Below are 24473 nucleotides of genomic sequence, written 5' to 3' on the forward strand. Positions count from 1 at the left end.
GTTCCTAAGGAGGTGAAGTGTTGTGGAGATTTGGGGTTTTTAAACATGTTCATGAGGAGGTGAAGAGTTGTGGAGATTTGGGGTTTTTAAACATCTTCGTGAGGAGGGGAAGAGTTGTGGGGATTTCGTGTTTTTAAACATCTTCGGGAGGAGGTGAAGAGTTGTGGAGATTTGGGTTTTTTAGTCATGTTCGTGAGGAGGGGAAGAGTTGTGGACATTTTGTGTTTTTAAACATCTTCGAGAGGAGGTGAAGAGTTGTGGAGATTTAGGGGTTTTAAACGTTTGTGAGGAGGTGAAGTGTTGTGGAATTTCGGGTTTTTAAACATCTTCGTGCAGAGGTGAAGTGTTGTGGAGATTTCGAGTTTTTAAACATGTTCGTGAGGAGGTGAAGAGTTGTGGAGATTTCGGGTTTTTAAACATGTTCGTGAGGAGGTGAAGAGTTGTGGAGATTTCGGGTTTTTAAACATGTTCGTGAGGAGGTGAAGAGTTGTGGAGATTTGGGGTTTTTAAACATCTTCGTGAGGAGGTGAAGAGTTGTGGAGATTTGGGGTTTTTAAACATCTTCATTGAGGAGGTGAAGAGTTGTGGAGATTTGGGGTTTTTAAACATCTTCGTGAGGAGGTGAAGAGTTGTGGAGATTTCGGGTTTTTAAACTTCGTGAGGAGGTGAAGAGTTGTGGAGATTTCGGGTTTTTAAACATCTACGTGAGGAGGTGAAGAGTTGTGGAGATTTCGCGTTTTTAAACATCTACGTGAGGAGGGGAAGAGTTGTGGAGATTTCGGGTTTTTAAACATCTACGTGAGGAGGGGAAGAGTTGTGGAGATTTCGGGTTTTTAAACATATTCCTGAAGAGAACACAATGTGGTGGTACAGATTATGACGTGTTTGTTAAATATATTTACATTCTCTACTCTTTGGACCGAAGTTCAATCGTGTCAGACATGGGAGACGCTCAATGACGTTGTTACCTGATGAAGTCATCAATGAAATCCCTGAATGTAGAATCTGATATTTGATCTTTTGAAGGGGAGTAAATGTAAAACGGGTAATCTGAGGGTAAACCAAGGGCGATGAGGTGAGGTTGAGGGAGGTAGCAGAGGAGGTTAGTGAGATATTAATGGGTGATGTTGGTTGTAATCAGGACTGATATCACAGAATGGAGAAATGATGGTAATAAATATTAATTTCCTGATTGAACAACAATCAACAACAACGGCTGATTCACTCCTATGTTGTTGTTCGATGTGCACAAAGATATTGAGTTCGATATTGAGAGAGTTGTGGGCATGTCTGCATGAAAACATCCACGAAAGATGTCATTCATGAATCCTCTGTCTGATTAAATTGATTTTGTGAGACAATCGCAGTGACGTCACACATCAACTTTATTGCACTGATTGTTATTATCGTTTCACTTTCCATAGGAAGAATTGACTTGTTTTGATCATTACTCCCGCTCAGGAGTAATGCATTTGATCGTGTGTGTGTGTGTGTGTGTGTGTGTGTGTGTGTGTGTGTGTGTGTGTGTGTGTGTGTGTGTGTGTGTGTGTGTGTGTGTGTGTGTGTGTGTGTGTGTGTGTGTGTGTGTGTGTGTGTGTGTGTGTGTGTGTGTGTGTGTGTGTGTGTGTGTGTGTGTGTGTGTTCGTTTGTGAACAAGATATCTCGAAAAGTTCTAAACGGATTTGGATGAAAGTTGTTGGGATGATTGTCCTTGGGATAAGGAAGAATTGTTTCGTTTTTGGTGAAGCTCATGATATTATTCCGGGTCCAGGAATTTTTTGAAGGATTTTTTACAATTGGAAGATAGGGCTCAGCAGCGGCCACCCACGGCGAGAGTTTGCGCTCTACTGAGTGGCGGTCTAGTTATGTCATTTGTTTCATTATATGCATTTCACTCAGGCCAATTGGTACGGTCTTCAAGCAGCCATCAATCATCTGGACTGGTCTCCCATCTCTACCGCCTCTGACATCAACTCATCCTGGGAATTCTTCCAAAGTAAATTGCGCTCTCTCATGCACAGATTTATCCCATCTCGTCTTCAGTTGTCATACCCTTCCTCCCGTCCATGGTACACGGAATCTTGTGGCGAGGCTGTTGCCCAGAAACGACTTGCTTTCGTCTCCTGGAAAGCAAATCCAACAGAAGGAAATCTCATTTCCTTTCACAAAGCCCGAAACAAGTGTGTGTCCACCCTCAGGAGAGCGCGCTTCGAGCGCGCCCGGGGTTTGACCCCCGAGCAATGAAGATTTCTTCAGATCATGTCATTCTGCCACGGCACCGCACTGACTGGGCTGTTGTAATAGTGCTTCAGGTAGAGTCGCTGCCTCTTTGCTGCCTTCGTGCTCAGGTTGCCGGGCCCCATGGCCTCCAGGTCGTCGAGTCGGGCATCGTCCCTCCAGGCGCCACGGACCACTTAGTGGGCCTCGCCCTCCTGGTCGACCACCATGTTCTGGAGTGTCGGGTAGCACAGCCTCATGAGGTTGTGGAGGCTGCAGCAGGACATCACCATTGCAACCACTGTGTCGGGCTTCTGGCGGAAAGCGGTGAGCAGACACATGAACGGGTTGGCGAGGATGCCGAAGGTGTTCTCGATGATTCTTCTCACCCCCGAAAGGCGGTCGTTGAAGATGCACTCATCATTGGCCATGTTTCTTCGCGAGAAGGGCTTCATCATAAAAGTCTTGAGGGCAAACGCATCATCGCCGATGAAGAAGAACGGCGTGTCTTGGTCATCTCCGGGAAGAGGCTCTGCATCTGGGAAGCCGATCTGCTTGTCTTCGATGGCCGTCTTCAGTTCGCACTGGTTCCACAGTTGGGTGTCGGACACAGAGCCGTTGGCACCGCAGCTCACCCACACAAACTTGTAGTCTGCGTCAACCAAGGCCATGAGCACCACGGAGTGATAGCCTTTGTAGTTGTTGTACAGCGAGCCTGCGTTGGCTGGACACCGGATGCGGATGTGCTTGCCGTCGAGAGCACCCAGGGCGTGATGGAAGTTCCATCTGCAGCCAAACATCTCAGCGATCTCCATCCAGCCTTCTGGTGTTGAGGGGGTGGAGATGACCTCGTCAGCGTACTCGGCCAGGATTGCCTCGCAGACCTCGACGATGATGTTGCTGATGATGTTGCTGATGGTGTTGTGGGCCACTCTGAATGAGAACATCAGTGACTTGTAGCTGTCGCCGGTCGTCAGATGCCTCAGGGTGATGGCCAGCTTGAGACCAGGGACGAGTGCCTTCCGACACCACGTGTTCTTCTTCTCCAGCCTCGGACCCAGCCAGTCGAGCAGCTCCTGGAACATGCGGGGCTCGACACGCACGAAGTTGCGGAAGGCTGACACGTCTTCTTCCCTCAGCTCCACCATCAGTTGCTCGTATTGGCCGTGGAGGGGCCTTCGCAGCAGCCATGGCCTGGTCTGGTAGCGCTTGGCCCACCTCTGCCGTCTTCTTCTTCATCTCTGTGCCAGCACTTGGGCCATCAGTCGGTTGTTGCGCGCATCATCTGCTTGCAGTGCTGCAAGGAGCCCCAGCAGCCTCAGTCTTCTCTGGTTGTCTTCCATCTTGATGTGGACAGCTTGAACATCAGGTAGCAAATGATTTTGTGGCAGCCGAGGCCGCTTTTTATATGTTTGTTGGTGAGATCCACTCAGGTTTTACAGCAGTGGCACCGTGCTTGCATGGGGTTGCACCGCACTTGCATGAGATTCCTACAGCTTGTACAACAGTCTGATGGCAGTCACACCGGGCTCTCACGGGATTCGCACAGGTTGCACGGCAGTTGCCCGGCAGTTGCACGGCAGTCTGATGGATGTCGCACGGGAGTCGCACAGGGTCTGCTGGGAGTCGCATGGCTCAGACTCCCGTGCATCCTATCAGACTGCCGTGCGACTGCCGTGCGACCCCGATGCGACCAATGCGAACTATGCAAAACGTGCAACAGCCGTATGGAAATTTTCAACAGTTGAAAAAACTCGCACGGGCATGCGACCCGTCTGAATTACCAGTGATTACACACGACACCCCCACAAGCTGTGCGAATAATCAACAGACTGCCGTGCGACTCCCATACACCCTGTGCGATTTGGTAGTCGCACGGCATTCGCTTCGCGCAGAAAATCGTTCAAGTGAGAACATGGTATTACAGCCAATTGTATGATATAATTACTTTTAGTCCTGTTTGTTGAGTAAGTTTTAGCACTTTATAAACCAGAACTCCAATTGAGAGTGGAGGGACAAAGGGGTGAGGGACAATGTGGTGTGTCCATTGAGCATTGAATACATTTTTGGTAATTTAATTAATGTCCATCCGGCTTCCTGAAGGTGGGAGAAATGATATTGTTGCGGTTTTGAGAACCCACACAGGTACCATCATTAAAGGTTAAAGGTTGCACCCCATAGTTAGGCCACAAACAACACGTAGGCCCATTTAGAAGATTAGTTATGTCATAGTATGTTTTTAGGGATATGCTCCAAAGGGTTGGTCGGAGCGATGAAGAGAAGGACAAGTTCTGGTGTGCGATAGAGAAGCTGATGGAAAACGTGAAAGATGAGGAAGTTGTTGTGGTAGGAGGAGACCTAAATGGACATGTGGGAAGGAGTATGGACGGTTTTGAGGGAGTTAATTTGGGTTACGGATATGGTGTGAGAAATGGAGAAGGTGAAAGGATTTTGGAGTATGCTGATGGAGCTGATTTGTTGATTTGTAATACTCAGTTCCAGAAAGGGGATAATAAGCTTGTTACATACACGTCAGGTGGGTCGACGACAACTGTTGACTACCTGATGGTGCGTAGGCGAGATAGGGGGCACCTCCGGCACACAAAGGTGATCCCGGGGGAGGAGGCTGTTTCACAGCACCACTTGGTTGTCTGCGACATAAGGGTGAAAGGTGCGAGGAGAGCTCGGCGGGTGAAGTACCAACCGAGAATGAAGGTGTGGAGGTTGAAAGAGGTGACAGTAAGGGAGGCATTAAAAGAGAGGCTGAGTCGGGTCGAGGATGATGTGGTTGAGCTTGAAAGTGGTTGGATGTCAATGAAAGATAGTCTGTTGGGAGCCGTTGGTGAGGTATGTGGATGGACAAAAGGACCACCAAGGCACTCGGAAACATGGTGGTGGGATGATGAAGTTGGAAAGAGGATTGACGAGAAGAGGAAGAAGTTCAAGGCGTGGCAGAAGGCGAAGGGTACGAGAGCAGAAAAAGCAGAGCATGAAAGTTATAAGGCAGCCAAGAAGGCTGCAAAGAAAGAGGTAGCAAAGGCGCAGGAGACATGCAGGAAAATGTTCGGAGAACGCTTGGATTCGGAAGAGGGTCAGAGAGCGGTATTCAGGATTGCAAAGCAGATAGCGAAAGAGAGTGTGATGTGATGGGGGTGAGTTGCTTGAAGGATGAAGTGGGACAAATCGTTGTGGACCCAGATGGAGTTAAAGGAAGATGGAAAAGATATATGGAAATGCTGTTGAATACAGAGAATGAATGGGATGGTAACATAGAGAGTAACCCAGTTTTAGGACCGGCAGAGAAGATAACTGAGAAGGAAGTTGAGGAAGCGATAAAAGCAATGAAGAGTAGAAAAGCGGGAGGGCCGACGGGAGTTGTGGGAGATATGTTGAAGGCAGCAGGAAGTTGGGGTGTGAAGAGAATGACAGAGATCTGTAATCTGGTGGTGAAAGAAGGTCGCATTCCAGTGGATTGGGAACTGAGTACCCTCGTCCCTCTATACAAGGGGAAAGGTGACCCTCTGGAGTGTGGCTCGTACCGAGCGATAAAGTTATTGGAGCATGGAATGAAGGTATTGGAAAGGGTGTTGGAGAGGAGGATAAGGAAGAAGGTGAAGATCGACGAAATGCAGTTTGGATTTATGCCAGTAGTGCGGTGGCTTAGCAACTTTAATGTTACCAGCCGGACAAAAGTCCCAAATTTGGTATGGAGCTTCGTTTGGACCTATCAATTGATTTTAGCCTAGGAGCCATCCTGACCGTTTCAGACTTTCCAATATGGCGGCCAAAATTCAAAATGCCGCCAGCAAAACTGAAATATCATATATCTCTGGCTGTAGAAGTCACAGATAGACAAATCAGGGGTTTTTGAGGTCAGTGAAACTGATTCAGGGAAAGGGACATTTCATTTGTCACTTATTTTCAAGATGGCGTCCAAAATCCAACATGGCCACCAAAGAAAATTAAAATAATGATATGATATTCGTTCAAATGTGGCATCAGACCAGTATTTTTGCTGTGACTGACCTTATGATCTGGTAGAACATTTACACCGGCAAAGAGATGTACAAGGGAGATTAGCCTTGCTGCATTTGCACACTGTACAATCTCTTTTGCAGCCGCATTTGATAAATTCTCTGCAAGCACGAGAAGCTTCGGGAATTGTTGTCCAGACAGGTTCCCAAGATTCGGCGACTTTTTTCCAAGCATATCCAGCTGGACTTGGAAGTTTTTGTTGTGCTAACATGCTGGTAACCCAGATGCCAGCCTGGTACACTGCCCTCTTTGTGTGCTGCAGAAGTGCATTCTGAGTCGGTGTAATTTTGTCTACAGCTTGACTCTTCTGGGAGAAGAGCTCCATACGTGCACTGTTTACATTGGTCAAATTGCTTGTTTTGTCATACACTATGATAACTAGTCGCTCGATCTTCTTAAATGTTTCAGATTCCAAATCAACATGCTCAAATGGATGTGTGGCCAGGTGTACGAAAACATTTGTGATTGCATCATATACATGCCATGCTTGCCAGAATGATTTCTTTCCCTTCCCTCGAAATGCTGACGTGGTATCACATCCTGAGAAGGCGTGGAACATGGGTAGGGACCTTGATTTATGTTCACCGAGGCGTGCACAGATGGCATTGATACTGTAATGTGTGTAGTTCTTTCCCACACCGTAGGCTACCCATAGGTCTACATCTGAGTTAATATGTGAAAGATCATGAAACATGCCAGTAAGAACAACAACAATGTCTGTGTCCACGGTGCGCACTTGGACAATTTTTGAACCATTCTCCAATGCATGCTTCACGTGAACCACGATCCTCATGTCGGCCTCCTCCTGATTGCACATGGACATTTCGATCTCAGTTCCAATGCATATAACATTCTCTCCAGCTGTGATGTATACCGAACTGCCTGCGGGACAGTTGAACTCTGCCACCTTTGAGGAAAGAAATTCAAACAGTTCTTTCTTGTTGATAGGATCACGGAGGAAGTCATTCCAGTTTGTTGGCAGCTTGGTGTCACCAGATACCTTTCTGCGCGTTCCTTTCCCTCGTTTTTCCCTGGTTGACTCCTTCAAACTGTTCGGTATGTATGTATCCCACACAAGGTCCAGTCGTTTGGTGGTCTTTAGCTGTCGTTCCAGGTAGGGAATGAACACATTGTCTGCATATTCGTGGAATGTTCTGACATGTGTTACAGGCAAGCAGTGCACAATCACAGCACCGTCCAGGACTTTGCAGTCAAATGATGCAGGTGGCTCTGTCTGGTTCGGCTCCTCGATGCATTGCAACAATTGAGATTTTGTACCTGGCAGGTTCAGCTTGCCAAAGTCAGACAGGGAAGGAGGATATGACTGAACCTCATGTGCGAAGAAGTCATTGATATCACCATTCCTATTTTGCAAGGAGATGTATAACTGTCCGAAGAGTGCCATATTGTTCTCACGTACTTTTACTTTCTTGCCGTCCTTGGATTTAGCTTTGACTTTTGTTGAGAATAAGGGTAGCGAATTCTTTGACATCGGATTGTGTATGGAGCGAGTGCGATCCACAAGGACTGTTGTCACATAGTCCTGATACTTTTTCGTACCAATGTCTTCCAGTGTACGGATTGTATTCACTACGGTCTCACTCGTGCAGTTACGACTGTCAAGAGTTACTAACTCAGGAAAATCATCCAGGAAAGGATTGCCCATCTTTTGTATGACTTTAGATAGGCTATCAACCTGTTGCTGGAACGCTTTCTGTGCGGCGAGTCCCTGTTCATGGTGCTCGAAATTCGTAGGGTTTTCCGGGTCATCATCAAGAATATATTCAGTCTCGAACTGCTTTTCATGAGTCTGGCGAGTTCTGGTCCCAAGGTCATCCAACGTTTGAAGGTGACTGGATTTTCAGTTAGTCCTACTGCACCACCGGAACCCTTCACAACTTTGTTTTCCTGCTCGTGCGCTTGATCAACGGGTATAGCAGAATATCTGTGGGTTGACTTCGAGATTACCCAGTGATGGCGAGTCTCAAATTCATCTCTGATTGGTTTCGGCAGAGATTTCATGTCTCTGATATGGACGGACAGCCACCTAGCATAGTTCACATGATCTAATGCGAAAAACAAAGGTACGAGCTCCTCCAGAACGCTAATGTACAGTGTGAAGTTCCTCTCCCGGTGGGCTCTTACAAATATGAGAATGAGGATCTCATATTGCGTAATCAAATCCCAGAACTTGAACGTGGGACAGTTTTTACACATTCTCTCATGCCAGTTATTAAAACTGTCGTTATCATTCGCACCGCTGGGATCCTGGTTGAATGCCTCGACGATAAGCTTCTTAAGGGTCAAAAGTGTAACTTGGTGAGCGTGTCTAGTTCTGGTCAGGTGAGCTGTTTTCAGGAATGAATCAGCAATTCCAGATGAGGCTACCTCAGCTTCAGTAAGGGCTGCTGTCCACCCGGAGCCCTGTAACAAATCTCCAACAGTGTTCCATATAGCCATCTCAATGTGCAATCCTCCCATCATAACCACATGCACTTTCTCTCCATACGTATCTGGCCATTTCCATTGTACGTACTTGGCGAGCGTAAACAACGGCTGATCAAATGTTGTGACTGGGATTTGTCTTGGGTTAAGGTACTCTGGAGCTTGCCTTTGGACATCCATGCCATGTTTAATCATTGCAGGTGTGGCTGACTTTTCATAAAACAGAGGAAGTAGTGCACATACAGCTGACAGCTCTACTGTCACCTCTTGCTTAGAGGCATGATAGGCAGACCATGTAAGCGAAATATCCTTGCTCAGTTCCGTATCGTTGACAAGTTGAAGACCATGTTCTATCCAGCCATATTCGTCACGTCTTGCATCTGGTAAAACAGATTTGATGGGTTGAACATTATTCTGTGGAACAGCAACATCGGTGGTCTTCAGCGAAACAGCAGGAACAGAGGCATAACTGCCTGGAAGCGAATGAGTCTGTGACCCAGATGGTGGTATAGCAACAGGCTGTCTAGTCACACCAGGTTCCCTCTCACTTGGGAATTGGAAAAGACTTATTCCCGTGCCGTGGAAAGATGTCTTTGACGTGGTTGAGCTCGGATTATGGTCGAGATTGTCAAGAGCTCCTACAGTGAAGAGACCTTTCCGAAGAATAGTCGGAGCTACTGCACCATCATCTTCAAACCTCTCGCATACAGCTATGGCGAGCCAGTCTTCAAGCTGCATCACCCTGTCGTAGGAAACACTGATACCCATTGTATGTAACTGTTGGATGATTTTCTTGCTCCTAGTCAGCGCATGTATATTGAGGCCAATATAAATTGTTAGCGGAGGTTCTCGGTCAAGAGTGTGCCAGACTTTCACAGGCGAATTAGGTTTCCTTTTCTTGATGTTGTAGATGATGTTTTGCCCAATAGTTAGGCACACTTGTGACTCATTACTCTCTTGGTCTTTCAGATTAGGACCATTGAGAATCATAGAGACGAGAAATTTCAGACTAGAGGGTAACATCACCCCCGTCCTTTACAAGCTTCACTGGCTCCCCATCCCCCAGAGAATCCAGTACAAAATCCTCCTCTTGACATACAAAGCCCTCCATAACCTGGCCCCATCCTACCTGGCTGACCTCCTCTCCAGACACACTCCCACCCGCAACCTCCGCTCTGCTGGTACCAACCTCCTGACCCCCTCCATCCGGACCAAATTCAGATCCTGGGGGGACAGGGCCTTCTCCATCGCTGCTCCCACCCTCTGGAACTCACTACCTCACACCATCAGAGACTCCTCCTCACTCACCACATTCAAAACATCACTAAAGACCCACCTGTTCAACACTGCATTCAACATTCAACCCACAGCATTTAACCCCTGACTATCTCTTCTCCTTCTCCCTCCTTTTGCTTTAAATATTTCCCTATTGATTCTTGTCTTTTTGCAATTGTTGTTTTCATGTATTGTTATGCATTATGTTTGCCACTCTGTCAAAGCGCCTTTGGGCTTCTGGAAAAGCGCTATACAAAATAAATGAATTATTATTATTATTATTAATGAGTTCTTCTGACAACCTGGTGGAAACTGGCCAGTGAATTTGAATCCTTCATGATGGAAGATATCTTTTCTAACGATGTTTGCCATGCGTGCCAGAATCAGGGCATCTTCTGAAAAGTCACGCTTGAATATTCCCTCTTTGAATATTAGAACGATGCCCCGCCCATCATGTTGCACTTGTGCATCAGAAAATCGTTCAAGTAACTGTTCCTTCAATCTAGTTTTGTTGATAGTCTTTTTGATGCCCAACGCCTCAAGCCGATTCACGTACAGTGAGTGTAACTCGGATAATTTGAAGATGAAAGTCCCGGCATTAACAGACATTTCAATGTAACTGGTGAGTTCAACAAATGCTCTAGACTCATTCATTACGTCATCAATGTTTACCGTTGCATGGTGTAACTGTCTCATGTGACTGCGATACCGATTTCTAAGGTTAGTCAAACATTTTAGATGATACTTCGCATCCATAGCTATGAGATCTCCACCAACAATCCTCGCAAGTAGTTGGGTATCTTGCAGTTAGTTGATCATAGCTCTTAGACTGGCATCCATATCATATGTTGAAACCAGATGGAGGTCACCTTCATCTGCGCCTTTCTCGCAAAACAAACATTGTCTAATCATGGTTATTGTCCGGTGCTTAATTTGTTGTCTACCATCGGGATTGAATTTCTTTCGCTTTCTTGCTCTTGCCAGTTTCCCATTGTTGAATTTTTAATGACACGATTTATGCCACAATGCAGAATTGTTCACAAGTTCGTCAACACTTTGATCACTCCCAAACTTCAGTTCAGTTGGGAGCTGATCAATCTCGCGGAAATGTTCGACATTACTCAAGAATGACTGGTAGGCAGATGTCTTATTATCAGCGTTTGGTCCTGGACTGAGAAGTGGACATTTTAACTGTTCATCTGTTTCTTGTTGGCAGATAATGCAGCGACTAAAGTCTATAGGTAGCTCCATGTTGATTTATCTGAAAAGACACAAATAGATAATTTCTGTTAATACTCTCATATCATCATTTTAACTAGCAATAGTACCCATCTACGACGGATAGTACCCGTCATGCGTCATCAAAGCATGGTGTTTGTAAATAAACCATATGACCTGAGGGTGTGACGCGTATCCGGGTCACCGAACCCCCGCAAAGTAACGTTACTTTCCCCGTACCCCCCGAATTAGGATAGAAATCGAAAAAAACGGCCCACATTGACACGGTCAAAAACGATATCTATAGGTGTGCAAAGTGTCAAGTTAATCCATCCTTTGATACCTGAGCCTTAGGCGAACAAACTTTTGAAGTCCTTGCATTATAGTATGATTTTCCTTGGTGGCCATATTGGATTTTGGACGCCATCTTGAAAATAAGTGACATATGAAATGTACCTTTTCCTGAATCAGTTTCACTGACCTCAAAAACCCCTGATTTGATACCTCATTTGTCTATCTGTGACTTCCACAGCCAGAGATATATGATATTTCAGTTTTGCTGGTGGCATTTTGAATTTTGGCCGCCATCCAGGAAAATCTGAAATGGTCAGGATGTCTCCTCGGCTAAAATCAATTGATAGGTCCAAACGAAGCTCCATACCAAATTTGGGACTTTTGTCCGGCTTGTAACATTACGCCTAAAAATTGTTGCTAAGCCACCTGATGACAGGAAGAGGAACGACAGACGTGCTCTTTATTGTGAGGCAGTTGCAGGAGAAGTACATGGAGAAGAGGAAGAAGTTGTTTCTTGGGTTTGTTGATTTGGAGAAAGCATTCGATAGGGTTCCACGCGAAGTATTGACATGGGCATTGAGGAAGTTAGAAGTGGAGGAATGGTTGATCAGAGTTGTGATGGCAATGTACAAAAGAGCGCGCACAGCTGTAAGGACGAAGGGCGGGAACAGTGGTGAGTTTGAGGTGAAGGTGGGAGTGCATCAGGGGTCGGTACTAAGTCCACTACTATTTGTAGCTGTGATGGAGGTGCTGGCTGAGACCGTAAAGGAGGGTTTACCGTGGGAGTTATTGTATGCAGATGATCTGGTGTTGATTGCGGAAAGTATGGATGGACTGAAGGAAAAGATGAGCAAGTGGAAGGAAAGTATGGAGACAAAAGGTCTGAAGGTGAATATAGGAAAGACGAAGGTGATGGCAAGTGGTAAAGCATGTGGTGAGGTGGAAAGAACTGGGAAGCGGCCATGTGCTGTGTGCAGGAAGGGTGTCGGAGTGAACTCCATTCAGTGTACAATGTGCACTGAGTGGGTTCATCAAAAATGTAGTGGTCTGAGAGGGTCATTAACCAGTGTGGCAGCTACATTCAAATGTAAGGTGTGCACAGAGGGAGCTGCAGATGGAGGAAATGTTGAGTTGGATCTTGGAGACGGCGTGAAGCTGGAAGGCGTGAAAACATTTTGCTATCTCGGAGACATGCTGAATGGAGAAGGTGGATCAGACTCGGCAACGGTTGCTGGAGTGAGATGTGCATGGAAGAAGTTTCGGGAACTGAGTGGCGTGCTGATGAGGAGGGGAGTGTCGTTGAAGCTGAAGGGAAAGGTGTATGCTGCATGTGTGAGAAGTGTTATGATTTATGGGAGCGAGACATGGGTCATTAATGTAGAGCAGCAACGAAGGCTGGAAAGGGTGGAAATGCGAATGGTTCGGTGGATGTGCGGAGTGTCGCTGAGAGAGAGGAAGACAAATGATGAATTGCGAAAGATGATGGGAATAGAGCCTGTGATTGATGCTGTGAAGAGGAACAGGTTGAGATGGTTTGGTCATGTGTTGAGGAAGGATGAAAGTGACTGGTTGAGAAGAGTGATGGAAATAAATGTAGAAGGAAGTAGAGGACGGGGAAGACCGAGAAAGACTTGGCTAAAGACGGTGGAAGAAGACATGCGGGCAAGGGGGTTAACAAGGAGAGATGCAGAAAATTTGGCAAAATGGAGAAGATTGTCATGGGGACCGCAAGGCTAACCCCCGCTCTAGTAGGGAAAATGGCCTTAAAATGCATGTTGTTGTTGTTGTATAGTATGTGTTTAGGATAAGGCCATTTCCCTTGTAAATCATCTGCATTGTGTAAATCAAATAAGGTAGACTCCCTTCCATTTTGCCACCAAACCCTCCAAATTCCACCTCGGAGGAGAGTTTTCCTTCCATTCCCCTTTTTGACCTTTGCACCTTGCTTGCCAGTAGCGTTCGCTGCCCTTGAGCTTTCGCTCAAACCAGCCCAAATGCCACGAGGTAAGGCCTGAAAAGGGGGCGGAGCGTGAGGTCGGGGGTGTGGCCACGTCAGGCAGACATCAAGGGCGGAGCCGGTAAGACCCCAACAACCAACCAGGGCTCGGGGGAGATCGCTTGACAGGGTGTGGCTAGAGGTTCCAGAGGGTTCGCTGGGCGTGGCAATAAAACCCTTTGCGCGAGGCCCCCACCTCATTTATGAGGAGAGACGCGCTGTGACAAGTATTGAGAAGGACTTATGCGGTTTACAAGGACTTGGTTGGAGCGCATTGCATTGTTGGTTCAAGGACTCGCTGGGGAAAGCGCCATTGTGAACTATTGTGAGAGACGCGCTATCCTGATCAATTGCAAGGGCTCGGTGGGAATTTGGCTGTGGGCTTGCGGGGAGCGCATATCAAGCGCCGGTCCTTCTATTACATACGCGGCCGACGGCCGTGAGCCACAACGTAACCGTTAGCCCAGCCTACCTTTCCCCGATATAATTGTCCGCTTCACGCCAACGCCACGCGGAGAGCTTGCCTGCCGTCTACCATTGTCTTCTCGGTACTAGTCGGGGACCGGAGCGAGCTGTGAACGAGATCCTTGGGACCATGGCCTGACCATCTACAAACCCCATGTGAGTGAGTCTGAGAGTGTGACTGAGTGTGAACGGGCCCATGTCCAGGGGATAAGTATAAGACTGTACAAGGCTGCCCTGTGTATCTGCTTCTTCTTCCTCACTGTACATTGCTTCTCTTCCTCTTCTTATTTGAATAAAGCGTAATAAATTACTTGTTCTTCCTGTTTCCTCTCAATTCGACCGTCTTAGTGATTTCTCCATTGGGTAAGCGTGGCACGACTAGGAACCGCTCCATTCGGGTTTAGTACCTGTTAACGGCCTGAATCGCGGCTCGCTATCGCTCGGCGTGTCCACTGAAACCGTGGTTCGGGTGGGGTTATTTCCTTGCTTCACGGCCGGTGTTAGTACTTAGGTAATAAGAATTCCGCTTACAACCCTATTTAACACCGACCGGAAGGAACGTGACAGCCCCGGATCGCGTCGGCAAGTAAAAAGACAAGGGGATTAATCCCCCCTTGATAAGGGGTAGGCCGACATTGGAGATCCGCAACAATATTTTAGGAAGATCATCAAATATTTTCCTCTTTCTCCATTTACTTCAATGTTAAATTGGGGTTTTCCCAGATATCCCATCGCCATCATACTATGGCAGATGCATGTTAAGTTGTACTTGACACAGTTTTATAAAAAGGGCGAATGATCTCTCGTAAGGAATGCTTGCAAGCCCGATAAATATCTTCACTCCGTGTATTTCTCGTCGGTGGTACAATTACATTTCAAATAGATCACGACGACGTGATATATTACATTTCAAACCAAAATGAGAGCTTTTTGAAATATGAATGATGAAAAATTCACAACATCAAATCCTGCTGAAGCATACAGGTGACATTTTTCAACACTTATTTTGTTCTCCTCATAACTGAGTTTTCAGATAGCTGAACATCTTTTCTGGCAGACATAATTTCTGACTAATTTTGCAAGTCTTGAATTAAACGTTTTGGAAGCTGCCAGCATAGCTTCCTTTATTACCTCACCATATTCAAAGGGATTCTTCTTCTGTGCAAATGTATGCATGATCTCAAATTAAGCAATCGTTGCTGCTCTAACTTGTACCTTCCTTCGGGGACGTTTTTGGAGGGTACTCACTTGCAATCGTCTCGTGGTGTGTATTAAAATGATGTTCTTTGTTGCTTCTCTTCACCACATTGACATGTCCATCACAATTTAACCACACACTTTCTGTTGGAGTTAAAAAAAAAAGAAAATTATTCTTCCCACTTATCTTTAAAGTTATCATTGAACGTTATCAACTTACTCTGTAAAGGTCCTTCTTCAAGTTCCGACATTATTCAATTAAAAACTTATAAAATTAAAACTACATGTAGGTACTGTGTTGGATAAAGGTACTCAGGGTGGAGCAAACATCAGGAAGTTTGTATGTTTATTGCCTTGTTGAAGGTTCACCTGTCATGTCACCTCAGGTTGGCTGTTGGAAGGATTCCAGTTGTGTGCCGCCAGAATCGGAACAGCTGACTGTGCTCCGGAGTGGAATGAAGATTGAGGAGCTGGAAGGATCTTCTGCGATTCTGCAGTTAAAAATAGATGATGTGTACTCTTTGGGTCTGGAAGAGGAGCAAAAGGACCAGCCGAATGGTGAGTTGTGCGATGGACACCACTTCTGATTACATCACTCGCTCCTGAAGAAGGTTATGATCTGAGATGGTGGTGATCAGCTGTCTTGATGAGTTGGAGGGAAGAATGAGATTGAAGAGAATGTGGAAGTTGGTTTCACTGTTGGTTCCACAGGCGGAAGGAGTGGAGCAAGCACTGATCCTGGATTTGGGTAGTTTCACCAGAACAGGGTTGCTGGTGGACTGAGTGTTCTTTGCAGAAACCTGGGGAGAGTGGGGGGTGGGGGCAGTATCATGCCATAACCTTCTTTAAGAGAGCGATAGTGAGAGTGTGGTATTTTCCAGAATTGAAAAGACATTCCAAGTGTTTGAGCAGCCTGTGATTTTATCAAGGTCGAAAAAGATGGAAGAAGCTTCTGCCTGTCTCTCTGGAGAAAGCGGGATGTCACGGCAGAAATTGGAGTCATCATCAAAGAGATTAAGAGGATTTTCCAGAGATTTAGAAAGATTGGTGATGAATAAGAGGACTGGGCCCAGCACACTGGCACTCCATTTTTCACAGGTAGAGCAGGTGAAACGATTCCGTTGAGAGGCACACGTTTTATCTAAGAGTCGAGGAAATCTGTAAGCCATGTGTGGAGGTGACTTAAGATGTCATACGCAGAGAGTTTGGAGTGCAAGATGAGGTACCAGACTGGATAGAAAGCTCGCGATCTGTCGTGAGAGATGGCCCTGTTCTGTTGTGACAATGAGGGCCTCCATCCATTGTTGGGAGAGCAGAAGATAATGCCTTCACTGTTTCAAGCTCGATGTGAGTTATTGCACAGCTGCAGGCATTTCGAGGTAGCACAAGAATGAAAACCCCAATGCTCCAAGCTCACATCAGCTGCTGGACTGGTTTCATCACTTATATAGACCGAGTGTTTTTCTGTGGAATTTGTGCAGGAAACCACTTTTGCACTTGTATTAGTGTGGAAAAACCAATTTTCGCACTTGTGTTAGTGTTGAAAAACCACTTTTCGCACCTGTGTTGGTGCAGGAAACCACTTTTGCACTTGTATTAGTGTGGAAAAAACACTTTTCGCACTTGTGTTAGTGTTGAAAAACCACTTTTCGCACTTGTGTTAGTGTTGAAAAACCACTTTTCGCACTTGTGTTGGTGCAGGAAACCACTTTTGCACTTGTATTAGTGTGGAAAAAACACTTTTCGCACTTGTGTTAGTGTTGAAAAACCACTTTTCGCACTTGTGTTGGTGCAGGAAACCACTTTTGCACTTGTATTAGTGTGGAAAAAACACTTTTTGCACTTGTGATAGTGTTGAAAAACCACTTTTCGCACTTGTGTTAGTGTTGAAAAACCACTTTTCGCACTTGTGTTGGTGCAGGAAACCACTTTTGCACTTCTATTAGTGTGGAAAAAACACTTTTTGCACTTGTGATTGTGTTGAAAAACCACTTTTCGCACTTGTGTTAGTGTTGAAAAACCACTTTTCGCACTTGTGTTGGTGCAGGAAACCACTTTTGCACTTGTATTAGTGTGGAAAAACCACTTTTCGCACTTGTGTTAGTGTTGAAAAACCACTTTTCGCACTTGTGTTGGTGCAGGAAACCACTTTTGCACTTGTATTAGTGTGGAAATACCACTTTTTGCACTTGTGTTAGTGTTGAAAAACTACTTTTCGCACTTGTGTTGGTGCAGGAAACCACTTTTGCACTTGTATTAGTGTGGAAAAACCACGTTTCGCACTTGTGATAGTGTTGAAAAACCACTTTTCGCACTGGTGTTGGTGAAGGAAACCACTTTTCGCACTTGTGTTAGTGTTGAAAAACCACTTTTCGCACTGGTGTTGGTGAAGCAAACCACTTTTCGCACTTGTGTTAGTGTTGAAAACCCACTTTTCGCACATGTGTTAGTGAAGGAAACCACTTTTCGCACTTGTGTTGGTGCAGGAAACCACTTTTGCACTTGTATTAGTGCGGAAAAAACACTTTTTGCACTTGTGATAGTGTTGAAAAACCACTTTTCGCACTTGTGTTGGTGCAGGAAACCACTTTTGCACTTGTATTAGTGTTGAAAAACCACTTTTCGCACTTGTATTAGTGTGGAAAAAACACTTTTTGCACTTGTGATAGTGTTGAAAAACCACTTTTCGCACTTGTGTTGGTGCAGGAAACCACTTTTGCACTTGTATTAGTGTGGAAAAACCACTTTTCGCACTTGTGTTAGTGTTGTAAAACCACTTTTCGCACTTGTGTTGGTGCAGGAAGCCGCTTTTGCACTTGTATTAGTGTGGAAAAACCACTTTTCGCACTTGTGTTAGTGTTGAAAAACCACTTTTCGCACTTGTGTTGGTGCAGGAAACCACTTTTGCACTTGTATTAGTGCGGAAAAAACACTTTTTGCACTTGTGATAGTGTTGAAAAACCACTTTTCGCACTTGTGTTAGTGTTGAAAAACCACTTTTCGCACTTGTGTTGGTGCAGGAAACCACTTTTGCACTTGTATTAGTGTGGAAAAACCACTTTTCGCACTTGTGTTAGTGTTGAAAAACCACTTTTCCCACTTGTGTTAGTGTTGAAAAACCCCTTTTCGCACTTGTGTTAGTGTTGAAAAACCACTTTTCGCACTTGTGTTAGTGTTGAAAAACCACTTTTCGCACTTGTGTTGGTGCAGGAAACCACTTTTGCACTTGTATTAGTGTGGAAAAACCACTTTTCGCACCTGTGTTAGTGTTGAAAAACCACTTTTTGCACTTGTGTTAGTGTTGAAAAACCACTTTTCGCACTTGTGTTGGTGCAGGAAACCACTTTTGCACTTGTATTAGTGTGGAAAAAACACTTTTTGCACTTGTGATAGTGTTGAAAAAAACCCACTTTTCGCACTTGTGTTAGTGTTGAAAAACCACTTTTTGCACTTGTGTTGGTGCAGGAAACCACTTTTGCACTTGTATTAGTGTGGAAAAACCACTTTTTGCACTTGTGATAGTGTTGAAAAACCACTTTTCGCACTTATGTTAGTGTTGAAAAACCACTTTTCGCACTTGTGTTAGTGTTGAAAAACCACTTTTCGCACTTGTGTTGGTGCAGGAAACCACTTTTGCACTTGTATTAGTGTGGAAAAAACACTTTTTGCACTTGTGTTAGTGTTGAAAAACCACTTTTCGCACTTGTGTTGGTGCAGGAAACCACTTTTTCAACACTAACACAAATGCGAAAAGTGGTTTTTCAACACTATCACAAGTGTTGTGATAGTGTTGAAAAACTGCTTTTCGCATTTGTGTTAGTGTTGAAAAACCACTTTTTGCACTTGTGTTTGTGCAGGAAACCACTTTTGCACTTCTATTAGTGTGGGAAAAACACTTTTTGCACTTGTGATAGTGTTGAAAAACCACTTTTCGCACTTGTGTTAGTGTTGAAAAACCACTTTTCGCACTTGTGTTGGTGCAGGAAACCACTTTTGCACTTGTATTAGTGTGGAAAAAACACTTTTTGCACTTGTGATAGTGTTGAAAAACCACTTTTCGCACTTGTGTTAGTGTTGAAAAACCACTTTTCGCACTTGTGTTAGTGTTGAAAAACCACTTTTCGCACTTGTGTTGGTGCAGGAAACCACTTTTGCACTTGTATTAGTGTGGAAAAAACACTTTTTGCACTTGTGATAGTGTTGAAAAACTACTTTTCGCACTTGTGTTAGTGTTGAAAAACCACTTTTCGCACTTGTGTTAGTGTTGAAAAACCACTTTTCGCACTTGTGTTAGTGTTGAAAAAACTCTTTTCGCACTTGTGTTGGTGCAGGAAACCACTTTTGCACTTGTATTAGTGTGGAAAAACACTTTTTGCACTTGTGATAGTGTTGAAAAACCACTTTTCGCACTTGTGTTAGTGTTGAAAAACCACTTTTCGCACTTGTGTTGGTGCAGGAAACCACTTTTGCACTTGTATTAGTGTGGAAAAACACTTTTTGCACTTGTGATAGTGTTGAAAAACCACTTTTCGCACTTGTGTTAGTTTTGAAAAACCACTTTTCGCACGTGTTGGTGCAGGAAACCACTTTTGCACTTGTATTAGTGTGGAAAAACACTTTTTGCACTTGTGATAGTGTTGAAAAACCACTTTTCGCACTTGTGTTAGTGTTGAAAAACCACTTATCGCACTTGTGTTGGTGCAGGAAACCACTTTTGCACTTGTATTCGTGTTGAAAAACCACCTTTCGCACTTGTGTTGGTGCAGGAAACCACTTTTGCACTTGTATTAGTGTGGAAAAACCACTTTTCGCACTTGTGTTAGTGTTGAAAAACCACTTTTCGCACTTGTGTTAGTGTTGAAAAACCACTTTTCGCACTTGTGTTGGTGCAGGAAACCACTTTTGCACTTGTATTAGTGTGGAAAAAACACTTTTTGCACTTGTGATAGTGTTGAAAAACCACTTTTCTCACTTGTGTTAGTGTTGAAAAACCACTTTTCGCACTTGTGTTGGTGCAGGAAACCACTTTTGCACTTGTATTAGTGTGGAAAAAACACTTTTCGCACTTGTGTTAGTGTTGAAAAACCACTTTTCCCACTTGTGTTAGTGTTGAAAAACCCCTTTTCGCACTTGTGTTAGTGTTGAAAAACCACTTTTCGCACTTGTGTTAGTGTGGAAAAACCACTTTTCGCACTTGTGTTAGTGTTGAAAAACCACTTTTCCCACTTGTGTTAGTGTTGAAAAACCCCTTTTCGCACTTGTGTTAGTGTTGAAAAACCACTTTTCGCACTTGTGTTAGTGTTGAAAAACCACTTTTCGCACTTGTGTTAGTTTTGAAAAACCACTTTTCGCACGTGTTGGTGCAGGAAACCACTTTTGCACTTGTATTAGTGTGGAAAAACCACTTTTCGCACTTGTGTTAGTGTTGAAAAACCACTTATCGCACTTGTGTTGGTGCAGGAAACCACTTTTGCACTTGTATTCGTGTTGAAAAACCACTTTTCGCACTTGTGTTGGTGCAGGAAACAACTTTTGCACTTGTATTAGTGTGGAAAAACCACTTTTCGCACTTGTGTTAGTGTTGAAAAACCACTTTTCGCACTTGTGTTAGTGTTGAAAAACCACTTTTCGCACTTGTGTTGGTGCAGGAAACCACTTTTGCACTTGTATTAGTGTGGAAAAAACACTTTTTGCACTTGTGATAGTGTTGAAAAACCACTTTTCTCACTTGTGTTGGTGCAGGAAACCACTTTTGCACTTGTATTAGTGTGGAAAAACCACTTTTCGCACTTGTGTTAGTGTTGAAAAACCGCTTTTCCCACTTGTGTTAGTGTTGAAAAACCACTTTTCCCACTTGTGTTAGTGTTGAAAAACCACTTTTCCCACTTGTGTTAGTGTTGAAAAACCACTTTTCGCACTTGTGTTGGTGCAGGAAACCACTTTTGCACTTGTATTAGTGTGGAAAAAACACTTTTTGCACTTGTGATAGTGTTGAAAAACCACTTTTCGCACTTGTGTTAGTGTTGAAAAACCATTTTTCGCACTTGTGTTGGTGCAGGAAACCACTTTTGCATTTGTATTAGTGTGGAAAAAACACTTTTTGCACTTGTGATAGTGTTGAAAAACCACTTTTCGCACTTGTGTTAGTGTTGAAAAACCACTTTTCCCACTTGTGTTAGTGTTGAAAAACCACTTTTCCCACTTGTGTTAGTGTTGAAAAACCACTTTTCGCACTTGTGTTGGTGCAGGAAACCACTTTTGCACTTGTATTAGTGTGGAAAAAACACTTTTTGCACTTGTGATAGTGTTGAAAAACCACTTTTCGCACTTGTGTTAGTGTTGAAAAACCATTTTTCGCACTTGTGTTGGTGCAGGAAACCACTTTTGCATTTGTATTAGTGTGGAAAAAACACTTTTTGCACTTGTGATAGTGTTGAAAAACCACTTTTCGCACTTGTGTTAGTGTTGAAAAACCACTTTTCGCACTTGTGTTAGTGTTGAAAAAACTCTTTTCGCACTTGTGTTGGTGCAGGAAACCACTTTTGCACTTGTATTAGTGTGGAAAAACACTTTTTGCACTTGTGATAGTGTTGAAAAACCACTTTTCGCACTTGTGTTAGTGTTGAAAAACGACTTTTCGCACTTGTGTTAGTTTTGAAAAACCACTTTTTGCACGTGTTGGTGCAGGAAACCACTTTTGCACTTGTATTAGTGTGGAAAAGCCACTTTTTGCACTTGTGTTAGTGTTGAAAAACCACTTTTCGCACTTGTGTTAGTGTTGAAAAACCACTTTTCGCACTTGTGTTGGTGCAGGAAACCACTTTTGCACTTGTATTAGTGTGAAAAAAACACTTTTTGCACTTGTGATAGTGTTGAAAAACCACTTTTCGCATTTGTGTTAGTGTTGAAAAACCACTTTTCGCACTTGTGTTAGTGTTGAAAAACCACTTTTCGCACTTGTGTTGGTGCAGGAAACCACTTTTCGCACTTGTGTTAGTGTTGAAAAACCTCTTTTCGCACTTGTGTTGGTGCAGGAAACCACTTTTGCACTTGTATTAGTGTGGAAAAAACACTTTTCGCACTTGTGTTAGTGTTGAAAAACCACTTTTCGCACTTGTGTTGGTGCAGGAAACCACTTTTGCACTTGTATTAGTTTGGAAAAAACACTTTTTGCACTTGTGATAGTGTTGAAAAACCACTTTTCGCACTTGTGTTAGTGTTGAAAAACCACTTTTCCCACTTGTGTTAGTGTTGAAAAACCACTTTTCCCACTTGTGTTAGTGTTGAAAAACCACTTTTCCCACTTGTGATAGTGTTGAAAACCACTTTTAGCACTTGTGTTAGTGTTGAAAAACCACTTTTCGCACTTGTGTTGGTGCAGGAAACCACTTTTGCACTTGTATTAGTGTGGAAAAAACACTTTTTGCACTTGTGATAGTGTTGAAAAACCACTTTTCGCACTTATGTTAGTGTTGAAAAACCACTTTTCGCACTTGTGTTGGTGCAGGAAACCACTTTTTCAACACTAACACAAATGCGAAAAGTGGTTTTTCAACACTATCACAAGTGTTGTGATAGTGTTGAAAAACTGCTTTTCGCATTTGTGTTAGTGTTGAAAAACCACTTTTTGCACTTGTGTTGGTGCAGGAAACCACTTTTGCACTTCTATTAGTGTGGGAAAAACACTTTTTGCACTTGTGATAGTGTTGAAAAACCACTTTTCGCACTTGTGTTAGTGTTGAAAAACCACTTTTCGCACTTGTGTTGGTGCAGGAAACCACTTTTGCACTTGTATTAGTGTGGAAAAACCACTTTTCGCATTTGTGTTAGTGTTGAAAAACCACTTTTCGCACTTGTGTTAGTGTTGAAAAACCACTTTTCGCACTTGTGTTGGTGCAGGAAACCACTTTTGCACTTGTATTAGTGTGGAAAAAACACTTTTTGCACTTGTGATAGTGTTGAAAAACCACTTTTCGCACTTGTATTAGTGTTGAAAAACCACTTTTCGCACTTGTGTTAGTGTTGAAAAACCACTTTTCGCACTTGTGTTGGTGCAGGAAACCACTTTTGCACTTGTATTAGTGTGGAAAAAACACTTTTTGCACTTGTGATAGTGTTGAAAAACTACTTTTCGCACTTGTGTTAGTGTTGAAAAACCACTTTTCGCACTTGTGTTAGTGTTGAAAAACCACTTTTCGCACTTGTGTTAGTGTTGAAAAAACTCTTTTCGCACTTGTGTTGGTGCAGGAAACCACTTTTGCACTTGTATTAGTGTGGAAAAACACTTTTTGCACTTGTGATCGTGTTGAAAAACCACTTTTCGCACTTGTGTTAGTGTTGAAAAACCACTTTTCGCACTTGTGTTAGTGTTGAAAAACCACTTTTCGCACTTGTGTTAGTTTTGAAAAACCACTTTTCGCACGTGTTGGTGCAGGAAACCACTTTTGCACTTGTATTAGTGTGGAAAAACCACTTTTCGCACTTGTGTTAGTGTTGAAAAACCACTTATCGCACTTGTGTTGGTGCAGGAAACCACTTTTGCACTTGTATTCGTGTTGAAAAACCACCTTTCGCACTTGTGTTGGTGCAGGAAACCACTTTTGCACTTGTATTAGTGTGGAAAAACCACTTTTCGCACTTGTGTTAGTGTTGAAAAACCACTTTTCGCACTTGTGTTAGTGTTGAAAAACCACTTTTCGCACTTGTGTTGGTGCAGGAAACCACTTTTGCACTTGTATTAGTGTGGAAAAAACACTTTTCGCACTTGTGTTAGTGTTGAAAAACCACTTTTCCCACTTGTGTTAGTGTTGAAAAACCCCTTTTCGCACTTGTGTTAGTGTTGAAAAACCACTTTTCGCACTTGTGTTAGTGTGGAAAAACCACTTTTCGCACTTGTGTTAGTGTTGAAAAACCACTTTTCCCACTTGTGTTAGTGTTGAAAAACCCCTTTTCGCACTTGTGTTAGTGTTGAAAAACCACTTTTCGCACTTGTGTTAGTGTTGAAAAACCACTTTTCGCACTTGTGTTAGTTTTGAAAAACCACTTTTCGCACGTGTTGGTGCAGGAAACCACTTTTGCACTTGTATTAGTGTGGAAAAACCACTTTTCGCACTTGTGTTAGTGTTGAAAAACCACTTATCGCACTTGTGTTGGTGCAGGAAACCACTTTTGCACTTGTATTCGTGTTGAAAAACCACTTTTCGCACTTGTGTTGGTGCAGGAAACAACTTTTGCACTTGTATTAGTGTGGAAAAACCACTTTTCGCACTTGTGTTAGTGTTGAAAAACCACTTTTCGCACTTGTGTTAGTGTTGAAAAACCACTTTTCGCA

The 24473-nt window shown here is 43.9% G+C and overlaps 1 protein-coding gene across 1 annotated transcript in view; it reads left to right on the plus strand.

Moving 5' to 3' along the window:
• LOC137427329 (uncharacterized) overlaps nucleotides 1–24473 on the plus strand; it is a 111317-nt gene that overhangs the window by 6752 nt on the left and 80092 nt on the right. The window contains exon 2 of the mRNA XM_078778385.1: nucleotides 15529–15700. Within this exon, the coding sequence (XP_078634511.1) occupies nucleotides 15598–15700 (103 nt within the window). The 5' untranslated portion in view covers nucleotides 15529–15597. The remainder of the gene's footprint in view (nucleotides 1–15528; nucleotides 15701–24473) is intronic.

The sequence above is a fragment of the Myxine glutinosa genome, chromosome 5 (assembly GCF_964187855.1).
Source record: "Myxine glutinosa chromosome 5, kmMyxGlut1.1, whole genome shotgun sequence".
Classification (NCBI taxonomy): Eukaryota; Metazoa; Chordata; class Myxini; order Myxiniformes; family Myxinidae; genus Myxine; species Myxine glutinosa.